The following is a 17415-nucleotide window of genomic DNA, read 5'->3' as shown; positions in this document are numbered from 1 at the left end:
TGACCAATTCAGATTAGAGGTCCTAACCATTCAGACTCGGTGTAATGTTTAACCATTCAGAAGCAAATGTTTGAACCATTCAGACCTCTGCTGGCGAAAACAAACAGTCTAAACCATTAATTGTTGAACCAGTAAGAGGTCGAGGTCTAAACCATTAAAAGCCTCATTAAGAGCTAAACACAACCATAATGACCTGCCATGAACCAAACTTAATCTGACTCGTTACCTCACCTGACCCAACTTTCCAGTTTCGCCAAGTATAAGCACACATTACTCGGGTATGCCTGTTATTGATCTTTTATGTTTAAAGATTACCCATTAAGATGTTCATTTGGCAAAACCACATCTTATGCTTAATGTATATTAGAAACCAAGACTTATGCTTAGCATTCACAAAAGCTGAAAATGAAGCAGCAAAATCGAAAATGAAAATTAATAGAAACAAACTGAAAAGAGTAGCATTTAAAGTCTTGAAGATATGATCATTAAGTATCAAAACTACTAGCCCGAAAATACTTAAGACCTTGGCTTCTCTTTCTTCTCCTTAAAAAGAGCCAAAAGCGAAACACCAGATACCTTCACAACCTTAAATCTAACTCCGGGAATATCTCCCACGGCATGCCCTTTCCTTCCAAATCCCGCAATCAAAACTTCATCCTGCACATAACCAACAACCATAAAAGTCAACATCCAAACCACAAACACTGTCTTTATCAAAAAAAAAAAAAGTCAAAGCACCGACATTTTCTTCGATGTAGTTCAGGCAACCATCGTTGGGAACAAAGGCTGCAATCTTCTTTCCGTTCTTGATCAACTGAACTCTCGCACACTTTCTGATAGCAGAGTTAGGCTGTTTGGCTTCAATACCACTGTACAGTTGTTGTTTAACAAACTGTTGTTTAAAATGTAACAAGTGGAAATTAACTGATTAAAAATATAAAGAGTGTTCGGTTACTTACATCTTCTCGAGGACAATGCCTTTAGCGTGAGATGATCCAGCAAACGGCTTCTTCCATTCGTTACCGAGATGAGACTTCTTGTATGACTTGTCGGCCCACCTTTGCCTTCTGCGGTGGGACTTCAGCTTGCGACCCGCTCCCATTCCATGAGTTTTCCTAGAAGATGCAAATAATTTGATTACGCATAAATCAATTTAATTGAAAATTTTGCTGTTTCAAATTAACAATTATTATTCAGGGAGGATTTTCAGAATGTGGATCATGCTACTTACTTAAAAACCTAAGACCACACCATTGTTGTTAATGGCGAATAGCGACAAATAGCAATAAGGTACCTATATGCTAGCTAGCGATTGAACAATGGATTGCTTTTATACCAACTAAAATGTTGTAAACTGTTTTAAAATAACACGAAAAAAAAAAAAAAAAGAAAAAAAAACGGTACAGATACAGTTAAAACTTTCAATTTGCAGACACTATAATAGAAGAGATCTAAATTAACTTACAATAAGGAAATCTTCTAAAGAATTTTGTAAGAACAGCAGAAATAGCATAAGTTTTGTAATTAATCCAACTATGAAACCAATAAACATATATCATATTATTAACCTAGAAAAGCACTAGTACAGCTTGGATGTACTCTACTGATCGGTGAATAAGATACGTACCCCATGTTTCCCTGAAGAAGAAGCTGCTGCTAACCTTGGAAGTAAAAACCCTAATCTTCGAACGGCGATGATGAGTTTTTTTTCTTATTTATGTTAATATCAAATGGGCCAGATTTGGGCCTTTGTTTTCAGGACCTGAAGTAAACTTCTTTATGGGCTTTTCGTCAATAAATTTGGGTTTTCAGCTTTTGAAGGTGCAAAAAAAAAAAAAAAGGGTTCCGGAACCAATTAAAAACCAGGTATTGCTAAGAACCAGGTACGGGTATTTACCGGTGTTTTGCCTGTAAATATTCATACCGAAAAAGGGGAAATGGGTTCCGGTACCAAATGCTAATCCGTAATGGAGAATGGAACCATTTGTAATAATATTGTGCTACTACTATATGTTTGATGAATTGATGTTATACAAGTATCACATACTATATGACATAGAAAAGAAACTATTAGTGCGACGTGACATCTTGTACATATGTAATATTGTAATTGCCCCTACACTATCCCAATCTTTGACATAGTAAGCTTAGAGGATTTATAATCTGGTATTATTTAGTTTCATTCAAGTTTTGTTCCCTTTTCATGATTCTAGATTCTCTTGAACCTAATCCTACCGGGTCAACGATTCAACTGAAACTTGACACAACAGGCCAGTCCAATACAAAGCGCGTTTCAACAGTACTGTATGTAATAGGTGCGACGGGCAAGTCGCAATCCAAACTATCCGGTTATGAAAGCATTGTTTTATAGTACAAGTCACCATCATATTTAAAAACTTGTTGAAAGATATTCTGGCTTTGTATAATTCATATGCTATACATGAAAGTGTGTATGAGGTTTGGTGTTACAATTTTCTAACACGTTGAAATGTTGTTATTGACCTTTTCTGTCACTATATTTTGTGTTCATCGTGTTTCTACCATTCTCAACAAACCACCTATTTTAATTTAAAAAATAATGCCATAGGTTATGTCAAGTGTAATGATAAGATGCTAATTGTTGCATGTAATCAGAAAATATTATTACAAATGGTTGCAGCATTCTCCATCACAACATACAGCAGGTCAAAGTTAAAGTCAAACTCACACCAACTTCAACTTCCTATACATAAACCTGCAACTCCCTCCCTTCCTCTCCTCTCCAAAACATAAAACTAAATCCCTAAAAAAGCCTCCACCTTCAACTCCATGCAACAACCAACCCTGATCACAAATATTTCAACATTTTCATCAAGATTTGATCAATATTTCAAGTTTTTGATCAAGAATAAGTAAGTGTGTTCAAAAAAGCTCGCGGCTCACTCGAAAAACACTCGTTTTGTTTTCGAGCCGAGCTGAGCCGGCTTGTTTTGTAATCGAGCCTCTTGGCGTAATGGCTTGACTCAATGGCTCATATGTATATGTGTATATATATTTAGAAATGTGTGTTAATTTTTTTTTTTTTTTTGTTATCAATATTTGTAAAAAAATTAACGAGTCAGCTCAATTGGGTTTGAGCTCAATTTTTCAGCTTAAACGAGCCGATTACAGCCCTTAAAATTAATTAAACATTTCAAGATTTTGATAATCAAACAAACGAGAGTAGGTACAAGAATTACTTGCATAAAATTTTAAGATTTCGAAAATAATAAAGCGAATTACCTGCTAAATGAATTACTTCTGGCCCTTCTTCAATAACACCCCAATTTTCTTCAACATGTTACCATTCTTCTTCTTGGGTGATTCATCTTCCATATCCTCCGAAAGAGGCGAATTCAACTTCCCACCAATCGTGTGCGAATCAAGAGACCCCGTTCTCTCCATAAACTTCCCGTTATTACCACCCGAAAGCATGTTAGCGGCAGCCTCCGCCGCCTTCCGCCACTGATCCGACTGCACTTTCAGCCGCCTCAACTCTGTTTCCATTTCCGCATTTGCCGCCTGAGCCAAATCCAGTTGTTCCGTTACCCTCACCACCTTTTTACCGCTTTTATCGGCCTCTTCGGTTAAATACTCGACTTTCATACGCGCTTCTTTCTCAGCGGTTCTTGCAGCTTCTGCAGATGCAACCGCTTCATTGTTCACTTGACTGTTTTCCATTTTGAGTCTTTCGTTTTCTTCTGTAATGTTCTTCAATTCGGCTTCTTTTTCGAACATTACCCGTTTCATATCCTCCAAATCGGCCTCGAGTTTCTTTAAATTTGTTGCATCTTCGGTGTCTTTTACCGTTGTTAATTCGGTTTTCTCGAGCTTTTCGTTCAAGTGCTTGTTTTCTTCTGATACGTTTAGAAGTCTTTCTTCCTTTTCCGCTAGTTTCGCGTTCAGATCTTCCACTTCGGCTTTCGATTTCTCCAAATTTGCCTCCAAGATCGAAACTTGTTCGAATGATTCGGTTCTTGCTTGTTCGGTGTCTTTTACGGCTGTTAATTCGGTTTTCTCGAGCTTTTCGATCAAGTGCTTGTTTTCTTCTAATATGTTTTGAACACTTTCTTCTTTCTCCACTAGTTTTGCCGTCAAATCCTCCAATTCGGCTTTTGATTTCTCCAAATTCGCCTCCAAGATCGAAACTTTTTCGCACGATTCGGTTCTCGTTTGTTCCACAAGCTCGTGCGCGCTAAAAATCAGCAAAGTGCTTTGAATATACTCCCCCTGATACCTCTTTTCAGCTCCCTCGAGTTCCAAACGTAACTTTTCGACCTCCGTTTTAACACGGTTAAGCTCTTCTTTATCATCGTCATCATTCCGATCGGTATTACCATCGTTCACCTGAAGTTTGCTCACCGTTTCTTCCAATGAATCAACTTGAGCTTTAGATTTCTCCAACTCAACGGTTAAAGAATCATAAGCTTCCATCGCTTTCGCCTTTTCCAACCTTAACGTCTCTTCAGTTGACTTCACGGTTTCCAATTGTTCTCGGGTTTGACTCACAGTTTCCAAAGCTCTAGCTTCGGAATCTTGCGAATCTTTCAACTGCGTTTTGAGTTCTTCAATTACAGCAAGAGTTTCCGATAACTCTTTTCTTAATTTTACCATCTCATTATGAGCCGATTCTGCATATTTTGCTTGTTCGGCTTCCGAATCCGCCACCTTCTCAAGCTCAATCTTGAGTTTCTGAACCTCATTATTGGCGGCAGCTAACGCAGCGGAATCCACCGAATGGTGTTTCTGTACCGCCTCGAGTTCGGATTCCCAGGCCCGGTCCCGGTCTTGGGAGATGTTTCTGAGTTCTTGGAGTCGGGATTCTTCCGAAGCAGAGATCTCGTCAAGCTGGCGTTGCGAATCTTGGAGCTTTTCCGATACTTCAATGAGCTGCCTTTTGACCTCTTCGGCTTCTTCGTGGGCCCGTTTCTTGCATAATTCCGATTGGTTGAGCTGGTCCTTGGTTTTCTTTAGCTCCTCTTGAAGATTCGCAAGCTGCGTTTCCAGTTCGGAAACTCTGCCAGGACGTTTCTTCTGCATTTTTTTACATAAAAATTAATAAGTCAATATGGATACGATAAACAATTATTTATATATATAAATGAGTAAAATGCCATTTTCGTCCCTGTGGGTTGACCACTTTTGTGACTTTCGTCCAAAGGTTTGTTTTTCCGCATCTGGATCCTAAAGGTTTAAATTTTGAAAATTTCATCCTACTCGTTAACTCTATCCATTTTTCTCCGTTAATTGAGGGGCATTTCCATCTTTTTAGACATTGTTTAATAAAATAAAAAACACTATAAGAAATAAAGATCCACCTCTATTGAGTTTCTCCCCACCCAAACTCTTTAATCATCACAAAAAAAATGTTTAAAAGACGAAAATACCCTTGACTTAACGTTAAAAAATGGATGGAGTTAACGAGTTGGATGAAAATGGCAAGATTTCAAACATTTTAGATCCAGATGAGGAAACACAAACCTTTGGACGAAAATGGCATTTTACTCTATATAAATAAATTTATCTAAGATATTCATATAATTTTCTGCAATAAAAAATACTTTTTCAGCCCGTTTGACCCATTTTGCATATACTCGTTTCAGAGCCATTGTTTTGGACATAACCCATTTGATATAAAGTGCAGCGCAAACGACATTTTGTGCTGCTGCCTCTGAAAAAAGGTCAAATGGTTGACTTTTAGCGGTACTATAGTTTATACCTCAGATGTTGGGGTACGAGGTGACCGTCGGTCAACTTTTGGACTTCTGGCCTTAGGAGTTTTGTTCAAAGGACTTTGCGATGAAGAATTGTCGGCTTCTGTTCCTGAAGTTTTGAGCTGCCTAGCGGTTTTTGGTGTCCTCTGTGGCACCTCCAAGGTTCCAGCTCTGTTTTTAGATCAGATATATTAACATATATGTATACATTAATATAGGGGTGTTCAGAATTCGTTTCGAATTCGAAAAATTCGAAATTCGATTAAATTCAATTCGATTATCAAGAATTCGTTTCGATTATTCAATTCGAGTCAAGTAAATCAAATACGAATCGAATACGCATTTATAATTTCAAATTCGATTCGAAATTCGAATAAAAATTATACGTTTTTATTTCTTATTTTTATATATAATACATATATAACTTTTATTGGCTATACTATGAATTATTTTCAAAATTTATTCCAAGTATTAAAGTTACCTATTACCAAACTGATAACTAAAACCTACGTAACAAATCTATCAATAGATTTATTTCTAACCCTAAAAATATTAACTTGTAATGCAGAGTGGTTATTCCTGACTTCTCGTTTTGAAAGTTAGACTTATGATACTTTATTTGAAACTCTTTAATGTTATACCGTGTTTTACGGCTGCTTTAAAATTTATGTTTCATTCTGATAGTTTTTTACACGTTTTAAAAGAATCTGAATCAAATCGAATTTATTCGAATTCGATTCGAATTTTTAATCGAATACGAATCAAGTACGAATTGGGTTTTTATTCGAATACGAATTCGAATCGAATTGGTTAGGTTTTAATCAAATTCGAATTCAAGGGAAAATAAAAATTATTTGAATAACTAGGTTATAACCCCGTGTATTACACGGGGTTGAATAAATAAATTTCATATACTAAATAATAAAACAATATATCTTTAAAAACCTCGTTTATTGTACGGGTTGAATAAATATAATTTTTATATTAAATAATAAAAAGTTATATCTATAAGAACCATATTGTACGGGTTGAATAAATGTAATTTTATATACCAAATAAAAAGTTATATCTTTAAAATCACGTGTATTACACGGGTTGAATAAATGTAATATCGTTTACCAAATAATAAAATAATACATCTTTAAAAACCTCATTTATTACACGGGTTGAATAAATGTAAATTTATATACCAAATAAAAAAAAAATTACATCTTTAAAAATATGCGCATTAGACGGTTTGAATAAATGTAATTTTCTGTACTAAATAATAAAAAAATATATCCTTAAAAAACCCTTTGTATTGTTCGAATTGAATAAATCTAATTTCATATATCAAATAATAAAAAGTAATATCTTAAAAAATCTCATGTATTACATGGGTCGATTAAATATAATTTTGTATAGTGAAAATAAAAATATTTAATATATTAATACAAAGTTTGGTATTCGTGATAAAAATAGATTATTCTATTGTTGCAAAATTTGTTAACGAAGTCTCAATAAATTTAACCCTTTATTTAAAGCTCCGTAGATATATAAATGATAAATAATATTAGTTAATTTTATTTAAAGTTTCGTAAAATCTATTTGATACCAACTAAACAAAGCGTTCAAATATAATTAATTCAAATAAATAATATTATAAATGAGAAGGAGATTAAAGTAAATAATAATTATCCATAAGATATTAAACTAATAATATTTAGTAGAAGAGTTATCTATAATATAAGATATTAAACTAAATAATATTTAGTAGGAGGGTTATGTATAGTTAATTAACCACTGCGTGTCAGCCCAGTGGCCACCGACACCCATCTTAAAACCTGCAAGGGGGAGGTCGCAAGTTCGATTCTTACCCTGAGCAGACTGGGGAATTCACCGCCAGGGCGCTTGGTCGGGTAGCAAACTGGGGAGGGGGATCCCTCCCGCGGTCAGGGGTACCGTGCATTTTACCCTTTTTTTATCTATAGTTAATTAAAAGAGATTAAACAATATTTAGTTATATGATAATAATTTAATAAAACGGCAAAATCTTTAAACACCTTGGGAGAGGGAGGTCTTGGATTCAAGTCCCACATACGACATGAATAAAAGAAATTTACCGTTCAAAATAAAATTAATAAAACGGTAATATAAATATATTTGACGGATGAAATAAAATAAACGCTAATAAGTGGAAAGAAGTATATAAGCAAATAGTGGATTCCAAGCGTATAAGTGGTGCTGGATATTAAAATCAATGTTGATGTTATAGGTACGATAATTTCTATTTTTTATTGTGAAATTTTGTTTGGCGATAATTGTTTGCAAAGAATTTGATAACTTAAAATATCTAAAATCTAGTAGGAGGGTTATCTATAGTTAATTAAAAGAGATTAATTAAAATAATAATTATCTATAAGAGATGGCTTAGTATGATGACAAGTGTCCCTAAAGTGATTTCTTTTATTATATAGTATAGATTTGAAAATTCGATATTCAATTCGATGAACACCCCTACATTAATATATGATTATATTTGAACACGCGTATAATGTTGATTTAATAAAAGAAAAACGTTACAATTAATAATTATATAACTTTGCATTCTAACTGCATGTCTTATAGAATTATTTTATAAAAAAAACTGTAATAATAACCGGGGGTAAAATAGTAATTTTGACTCAAAAACATATTCCAAAATGGTTAGGTGGAAGATTTCAAGCACATGAATAACTATGGGCCACTTATTCTAGAAAAAAGTGAACAAATTAAAGAGATTCATCCAAAAAATACTGAAAGTGGATAGCAGAAAAACAAGGTCCCATACTTAAATCAATATGCAAAGACCACTCTGCAGGGCCAAAAATACTGACATACTCTTCAAAATGATTAAAAGCAGCCAACTTTCATAAAGAAAAAAAAAACATCATATTTCAAAAACTAAAAAAAAAAAAAAAAAAAAAAAACCTTAGCCCATTTCCAAAGCGTAAACTGACGAATTTACTGCAGTGTACTAACTCGATTGCACGTAATACAACTCACGATAGCATCATTCCTATCTCGAATCGAAATCAACATCACTTATGCTATTTTACTTGGGACACAAAAACATAAAATAAAGATAAAAGATAAGAAGTGATACCTAGTCTTTGGAGTTTGCATTGTCTAGTATGCCCTTGAGTAAAAGCAATCCTGTGAAAAAGGCCCACTTGAATAAAGAAGTTGACCCACAGTTCCTATAATGGTTTGCAGAGGAATGCTTGCTTGGGTCAGAAAGAAACATTTGTTTATATATATATATATATATGTATGCAAATTGCAATGCATATGTGAAAGCATACCAACAGATGATGTCACCAAGGAAACCTAAACTTTAATCAATGTCAAAAAGAAAGAAATAACAAAACAAACCCAAGTTTTAAACAAACAACACAATCCTTTAAAGAAACTCCAAACTCCATATAAACTAACCCCACTCACTCCCAACAACCAAACTAACACCACAAGAAAAAGTGTTACTCACCGCAATTTAAAAATCAAAGTGTCCCGAAAATATCTTGTGGTGTTTCCATTCTTAAAATGTGTTTCAAGCTATAATTTGATGTTCGTCTTGATCCATTTATCAAAGGGTATTTAATACATTTGAATGATGGTCAATCGTTTTTCTTGGAATATGTTCAACGGGCAAGGTAAATCGTAAAAGGCGCATGGCCTTCAAGGGGTTAAAATTATAGGGATGAACATCTGGTACCAGGTACCGATACCAAATTTCCCGTACCGATTAGGTACCCACTTTTTGGCGTTTTCGGTACCGGTATTTTGGTTTGGTACGGTAGTACGGTACCGGTTTTCTACCGAATGTTACCTTTAAATACTGGTACTGTACTGTACCCTACTGAGAATTTTCGGTACCGGTACCTGTATTTGGTGATTTTCGGTAGCAATACCGAGCTCATCCCTAGTTAAAAACAAAAGACAGTGGAGACGAGAATCGAACCTGAGACCTCTGCCCGATGGAATCAGGCGCTTACAACCGCGCCAGTCTCTTGAAGGTTAAGAAATGATTTTTTTTTTTTTGGAGAAAACTAGTGAAGGTTAAAAAATGATATTAATTTTTTATTTTGGAGAAAACTAGGTTGGATATTCATGATCGAAAACGGATTCTTGTTGTTGGATGAAGGACTAATAAGAGAAAAAGATGTAACAATAGAAAGAAAGACAGACATCAGCAATCAAAACCATCTTTACGCTTTTCCTCTTTAACTTCCTTTTCACTCCTCATATGTTTATGCTATGTTTTAAAAACATTATTATTATTCACAAAACATCATACAACAATAGTTTAATGTAGAAGAAAAAAACAGAATTATTTGCACAAGATCATGTTTAAAAACATTATCATCAACGATCAATCAAGACTGTTTTTTTTCCCATAATCTACCTAATAGTTGCTCATTTCACATTAGGAAGTCAATGGATCCTTGTGAGTTTAGTTAAATAAGAAGTTTGACCACAAAAAGTCAATAAAAATATCTCTAATGTTTGAAACACAGGAACTGTATTGAATTATCATTATCACTCACATAACCTCAAACACCATGTTAAAAAAAAAAAGAGTTAATTGCCATTTTAGTCCCTGTGGACTGTGGTTTGGGCCATTTTGCCAGTTTAGTCCAAAGGTTTCATTTTTAACACCTGGATCCAAAAAGGTTTCATCGTTGCCATTTTGGTCCAACTGACTTAACTCCAACCATATCTGTTAAAGCTGCCAAGGGCATTTTTGTCAGATATGGATGGAGTTAAGTCAGTTGGACCAAAATGAAATGACAAAAATGCCCTTGGCAGCTTTAACAGATATGGATGGAGTTAAGTCAGTTGGACCAAAATGGCAATGATGAAACCTTTTTGGATCCAGGTGTTAAAAATGAAACCTTTGGACTAAACTGGCAAAATGGCACAAACCACAGGGACTAAAATGGCAATTTACTCAAAAAAAAAAAAAAAAAAAAAAAAAACATTTTCTTGATACTGCATTGTGGAAATCAAGATAAACAAAATCCAATCTAGCATTACATATGTTTTGATTTAAAAGAGAAAACAATATCAGCATGTTGAAGCACTCATATAAGTCCAAATATGGTACTCCCCTAGTGCTAGTACTGATAACAAAAGTCCAATTTTGTGTACTAAAAAATCTAATTTTTCAGTTTAATATTACAATGTGCTAGATATTTCTTTGTTTTTCAGTTTCAAAATGTTTAAACTGTGATTTTCCAAATCAAAAAAATCACCCAAAATCCAAAAAAAAGAACACTCACAAGCTGACACAAAGACATAATAGATATGAACCCAACATTGATTTTTTGTACTGGAAAGTCAAAGAAGAGGCTGCATTCATGTTTTCATGAAGGTTGGTTTAATGCCATCTTGAAACACAGATACAGAATATAATAATAAATAAAATATGGTTTTAATATGTTCAGATTTTGAAGCAATTAGATATCTACCAAACAGATTCTCTGAACTACCCAAACAGAGTCTGAAGCAGACAGAAAACTCACACAAGCACTGCTTATTGATGAACTACCATTTAATTTAACAAAAAAAAATTATACAAATAATAAAAAATTAGCAAACTTAAACTGTGCAAATGCAGCTGCTGTATAGATGTATAATAGCTAATTAAACAACAAAAACACCCAAAAAAGATAAATAATTTGCAAAATTTCCAGATACCCAGATAGGAAAAACAGCAAATTTATAACCTTTTTTTTCTAAAGAATACACAAATCTTGCAGGAAAATAGCTAACTAGCCCAACAACATAAATACCCAAAAAATATATATATTTAAAAAGTGCAAAATTTTCAGATTCCCAGATGGAAAAAACAACAAATTAATAACCTTTTTAAAGGATATACAATCTTGCAGCAAAATAGCTAATCACACCTAACAAAAAAAATGAAATTACATAAGAAAAATGCAAACATATCAATACCCACTTCAGAAACCCCAAAAAGATAGTTTTTTTTTTTTTTTTTTTTTTGCTAATGTAACTGCAGAGAAGCTTGTGAACTCTTAAAATGCAGGTTATGACTGTAAACTATTAAAGATTTCAAATTTTGATGCAAACAACAAAAACACCCAAAAAAGATAAAAATTTGCAAAATTTCCAGATACCCAGATGAAAAAAAACAACAAATTTATAACCTTTTTAAGGAATACACAAATCTTGCAGCAAAAATAGCAAATCAAAACAAACAAACAAAATGAAACTGCATAAGCAAATTGCAAAAAGATAGTTTCTTTGCAAATGTAACTGCAAAAAGAAGCCTGTGAACTCTTAACATGAAGGTTATTACTCTAAACTATTAAAGGTTTCAAACCCATATCAAAAAATGTACAAAAAATGAGTGGACTTACTTACCTGCAAAATTAAAGCTGTGTGTTGCAAGTGTAGAAACCCTAGTTTTAAGGAAGATGGAGAGGAGGGTGTTTTATCTTTATAGCAACAGTAACAGTTGCAGTTCCCAAGTTAATAGGCTTCTTCTCTTTCTTCTACAGAAAACAAGTGATGAGAGGGAAAAAGAGAGTTTGTAATTTTATGAAAAATAATAAAATGAGGTTTTCTTGATTTTATTTTAGTTAACAAATGCACGCGCTTCTTGACACACGCGCTTAATGCACGCTCCAGTTGGCAGAGTCACATGGTTTTGGTGAGATGTTTACTGATTTTCAAACTTTTAGAAGATAAGATAAATGAGGTTAAAATTTCACATCAAAATTATTATCTTGTATTGTAAAAAAAATATATAAAAACATGAATATATTAAATAGTTTAAAATATAAATTATATTATATTATATTATATTATACGTATATTAAAAGATTAATGAAATGAGTAGTGTTTTTATAAATGTGGGTCGTTCATTTTTTATCTAAAGGTAACAATTGAATTGTAATATTTTGCTGTCATGTTTATACCTCTAATCTTGCCCTAGATGACCACGTTAGAGAGAGAAAGGAGAACAGAAATACTCCACCGCTCTTGGTTTCTTACCTAGATTTGTGATTCCTCGCACGCATATAAAGGAGGCCTTGCTTCCTCAGTGCCACGTTCGTCTCACTTAACCAACCTATCACCGGACCGAATTTTAGTTTTTCCATCGTAGAAGTTTCATATAACGGTAGCAAACAATACCATCCAAGGAGAATTGGAGAGATGGAAGAGGGAATGCGTTGTCATTGTCGGTTGTTGTTTCTAAGACGGTTGTAGTTGTAGCGACAAATGCTAAGCAGATACAGTGGTGTTGTCTGAAATTAAGTAAAAAATTAAAATATTTACATGTCTACGTTAATGTAATTACTAATCTTTAATAAATATTAATTGAAAAATAGTTAAATGTATAATTTTTAAACAGCCTAGATTCCTAGAAAATAATAGTGTATTTTTCACCTATGAATACAATGACAACAAATATCAACCTCTTTAAAATGAATATCATTGTCTCTTCAGAAACGTTTTCAAATGGAAAATCTTTTTAAGTGTTTTGGATGTTCTTGTTGTGTAGCACAAATCAAGTTTTGGTCCATGTGTCCATTATGTTTGCTTTCAAATTTCATCCTTTTAGGGACATGGTGTTTTCATGTGTACTATTAATTGAACTAGAAAACTTAAACGTATCATAACTTCAATTTTAAATAAATTAAAAAAGATCATAAACTTACAAAATGACATCACCAATTTTTTTCATTTTAATTTAACTTTATAACTTTATTATAATTGAGTGATGAACGATGTTATGAACCATAGGAACGGTATAGATCGGATCGTCAAAGGCTGTGAGAGAGTTGTTAGCGGATGTCAAGATATAAATGGGTAGCGTTTCTATATATTTGTTTTTGAAGTAAAAGAATAAAGTGACTACGTAAGGGATTTGAGATGAATTGGGGGGGGGGGGGGGGGATGATATCATGACACGTATAGATGCCAACAATCAGAACAATAAAATTACTATGATGCCCTTGTATACTATTCACAAACTTTCTTTTTTAATAGAATGATAATGATAATGATACACTCGTGTTTTCTATTTCTCCCTTTACTTTTTGTAATGCTTATTCGGAAGGTGGCCAATTCTTATCTTATGAAGTGTTGGTGTCATTTGTTGTGATATGACAAACTAGTTGTGTTTAATCATTGTAACTCAACAACGACGTTTGTTATTGTTCAACATTGATTATAGATGTGAAATTGATATGTATTTCGTGTAAATGTTTTTATACTATTATTAAAGCAAAGTATAATCTTAGTGGTGGTTTATGTATGTAAAAATTGATTGTATGTTTTTTTAAACGGCAAGAAACTACGTGTCAATCACCGTGACACCGAGCGCTAAACATGACTAAAATACCCTTTGGTCTATTCATAATGATTTGTCAGTGTAAGTGAGAGTGATGCCTCACTCACTACAATCTCAACGTCACACTATAACTATTTTTTTATTCTTTTTTTCGGTTTTCATATTGTGGACATGTGAACGGTTTGACAAATACAATATACCCAAAAATGCATTCCATAAGAAACATAATACTCGTGCATGTACTTTACTCCTCTAACGTGAACACGAACCCGGGTACGGTTCCATATATGATGTCATTGGATGAAGACGATTGATGTCGCTATTGGAACCGGCAACACCAAGGAATGCATGCTAAATCCATAAATCATGTGATGCCACAGCTTCTAGCGGTATTGTCGGTTTCGGATGATCACCTTGCATTGCATGTATTGACCTCGTCACACATTAGGAGGACACTTTGGCCACTCCCATGTGTACAATTAATGCTAAATAACAAGCATTATGGAAAAGCCATGTTTTGCTTCATCCACCTCATATAATTGTTAGGTTTTATTTTTCAAATTCAAATCAGTAGTTTGTGAATAGATCGATACCTTTACAATTTGTCCTATAACCATTAGTTGAATGAATCAAATAAAGTAATGTCTATGTGATTTCTTAACTTTGTGGAACTAGATCATCAATTTGTTTTGCAAATTTGAAACCGGATATTAGTCATCTTTCAAATCATTGTTTTAAAAACCTAATATTAGGTTGCTAAGTTTCTACATTCAATCGATTCAAATCAAAATCTCAATTTTAAATGTTAATGTTTAGTTTAAAGAATCAACTGGTTTCTAGCATTTTCCATTAACCCCTAGCGCATTCGACACCCAATTTCCCTTACTAGTTAAAGGTGATTAGGACACTCTTTTTAACTCTATTTTTTTATTAGCCTTTCAACATCGGTCTAACACTTACCTTTGAAGTTTTTTTAGACATCTTCGATACTCATCCCATGAGTCGGTAGAGATGTGTGTGGTATTTGACAAAATGACAAATATTGATGTGCACATTTGTAAAGGAGTAAAACCACACTTACCTCTCGCATCCCATGTTGCGTGAAAGGCGAAATCTCTCTCTCTCTCTCTCTAAATCAACAACTATTCGTAGGAACATATGTCGGCTCATTCAAAGACGACGCCTAAACATTTAGTCGGTATATATGGAATTATCGGAAAGTAGTCACGTTCTAGATGATTGTTATCATATTCATGAAACGAGCTCTTCTTGTTCTTAGCCTTAGGCGTGAAGTTTTTGCTTGTTGTACTATATTCTTGACTGCAACTACGATTGTTGTGATAAAAACCCCATTGGTCTCTGAAGGGGTATGGTCCCAGATCTCGCGTCAGCATCGACTGCGAGTGACCATTACCCTTATCAAAATCCCTACTAGCTAACAACCTACTTATGTCCGTGCGGGAACGCATCGACACAGTGGTTGAATCCAATCTGTCCAGTGATGGAGGAGGACTTACCTGGAATATGAGAACGGTATAGCGATGCGGCTGGCACCGCATCTGGTGTATGAAAACGGAAGTATTCACAGCGATGCGGCCTGGCACCACATCCAGTGAACACTTCTATCAATACAGAGAAGCTGGATAACAGCAGCAGTCACCACAGACGACGATGCGGCCTGGCACCGCATCTCGCGTATTTCTTGATCAAAGAGTAAGACGCGGGAACATCTACAGTTACCGCAAACAGCGATGCGGCTTGCACCGCACCCTGTCTACTCATCAAGTGGGACTGACACCACAGAGCAAGTAGCACCAATGGCAGCCGCCTGTCAGGACTATGTAAGCAGCAGACTGACGTGGCGTCGCCTCCCCGGCCGACATGTCTGACACACCTGCAAAGATGCAGCATGCCGTCAGTCTATCCATCCACATCCTCCTTCACTCCTCGGCTATAAATACCAACCCCAAACCAGGTTTGAGGTATCTCTTGATAACTCTCTCACTACTACTACTATCATACTTTGCTTCCCAAGCAGACTACTGATTCTCACGCCGGAGAGTGGTAACAAGGAGCACCCCCCACCCCATCCTCCTTGTTACGAGTCACGGTTTGTTTCCTTGTGCAGGAGATCGACCCACCGGTGATCCAGCCAGCGATCCTCGAGAGGAAGGGATTAACCCTTCTTGACGAGACCAGTGAGTTAACCCAACCCGGTTAACCATTGTTTCATCATTGGCGCCCACCGCTACTCTTAGCACTTGTTTCAACCATCCTTCTCCCTCTCAAAAGATCATGACTGATCACCAAAACAACACTACCGGGGATAATCTACTCCCCACCAACCCAGGAAATGCGGGGACTGCTCCCCCGGACCTAAATCCGGGCCACATTGGCACATCAACGCAAAGGGGTCCATCCCTAACGTTCGGACACGACCTGTCACAGTACGCATCTGTGATCCCTCCGGACATGGACCCTCACACCTGGTATGACCAGCAGGCCGCCCTGCTGGCCGCAACATATAACCGAGCTTGCGCTGAAGCGCAAATACAAGCCGGGCCTACCCCGACACCACACACACCTGCGGGTCGTATTTTACAATATGATGGCAGGGCACCCTCACGTCCAGCCTCCAGAAGCAGGCGGGAGGACCGCGGATCCTCTTACTGTGAGGTCCGCACAATAAATGAGAACGATTCCTCATATGGGTCCCGCACCAGGGGCCCAATACAAAGCCGCCTGGGCCCCCAAGGCGGTAACAGGCGGCAATCCACAGTCCACCGCAGTTCCGGCATCTAAAGCCGGCTGGGACCGCTGCCCCAGTATGAAGGTTATGGCCGTACCGACCCGGACGACCATACATATTGCGAGAATTCGCATGACACCAGCAGCAGACCGGGAGGACGCAACTATATTCCTCCCACTCATCTACGCAACACATACCTCAGGGCAGCAAAGCGCCCTGAGAACCAGCCCTACAGGCCGAAAGCTGCGGCCGAAAACTCCAAATTCGCCCCGCGAATTGCCCACGCCCATGTCACCATAACAAAATTCCCATTCAACGTTGGGAAATACAACGGTTCGTCCGACCCGGACGACCACATAAACGTTTTCATGGGTGCGGGATGCAACGGCCAGTGGGATGAACCCACTTGGTGCAATTTTTTCCCCTAGACCCTCACAGGTCTGGCCAGGGCTTGGTTCGATTCTTTGCCAGTGGCGTCACTGGCCTCATTCGAGAACTTGCATGCAAAGTTCCTCGCTCATTTCAGCCAGCAACGACGTCACGAACGTGATTCGTTAGACGTCATAAATATCTGGCGCAGGGACGACGAA

The 17415-nt window shown here is 36.0% G+C and overlaps 2 protein-coding genes across 6 annotated transcripts; both read right to left on the bottom strand.

Moving 5' to 3' along the window:
• Nucleotides 1-406: 406 nt before the first annotated feature.
• On the bottom strand, nt 407-1754 carry LOC110868369 (40S ribosomal protein S23). The gene is made up of 4 exons (XM_022117510.2): nt 1628-1754; nt 960-1115; nt 743-869; nt 407-657 (listed from the first exon to the last, which is right to left on the bottom strand). Exons 1-4 carry the CDS (start codon nt 1630-1632, stop codon nt 517-519), a joined length of 429 nt encoding a protein of 142 aa, XP_021973202.1. The 5' UTR covers nt 1633-1754; the 3' UTR covers nt 407-516.
• An 839-nt stretch (nt 1755-2593) lies between these two features.
• On the bottom strand, nt 2594-12300 carry LOC110868370 (interactor of constitutive active ROPs 2, chloroplastic). 5 transcript variants are annotated; one of them, XM_022117512.1, is made up of 6 exons: nt 12141-12300; nt 11618-11662; nt 8857-8950; nt 5738-5903; nt 3262-5052; nt 2594-2823 (listed from the first exon to the last, which is right to left on the bottom strand). In XM_022117512.1, exons 3-5 carry the CDS (start codon nt 8874-8876, stop codon nt 3274-3276), a joined length of 1965 nt encoding a protein of 654 aa, XP_021973204.1. In that variant the 5' UTR covers nt 8877-8950; nt 11618-11662; nt 12141-12300; the 3' UTR covers nt 2594-2823; nt 3262-3273. The 5 variants fall into 5 exon arrangements, with proteins under 5 accessions (XP_021973204.1, XP_021973203.1, XP_021973206.1 ...); XM_022117511.1 differs by lacking the exon at nt 11618-11662; XM_022117514.1 differs by lacking the exon at nt 11618-11662 and having other exon boundaries at nt 8857-8906.
• Between the last annotated feature and the right edge of the window lie 5115 nt (nt 12301-17415).

This window comes from Helianthus annuus, chromosome 7, assembly GCF_002127325.2.
Source record: "Helianthus annuus cultivar XRQ/B chromosome 7, HanXRQr2.0-SUNRISE, whole genome shotgun sequence".
Lineage (NCBI taxonomy): Eukaryota > Viridiplantae > Streptophyta > Magnoliopsida > Asterales > Asteraceae > Helianthus > Helianthus annuus.
Note: the sequence above shows the minus strand (reverse complement) of the source record. Positions and strands in the feature narration are given on the sequence as shown.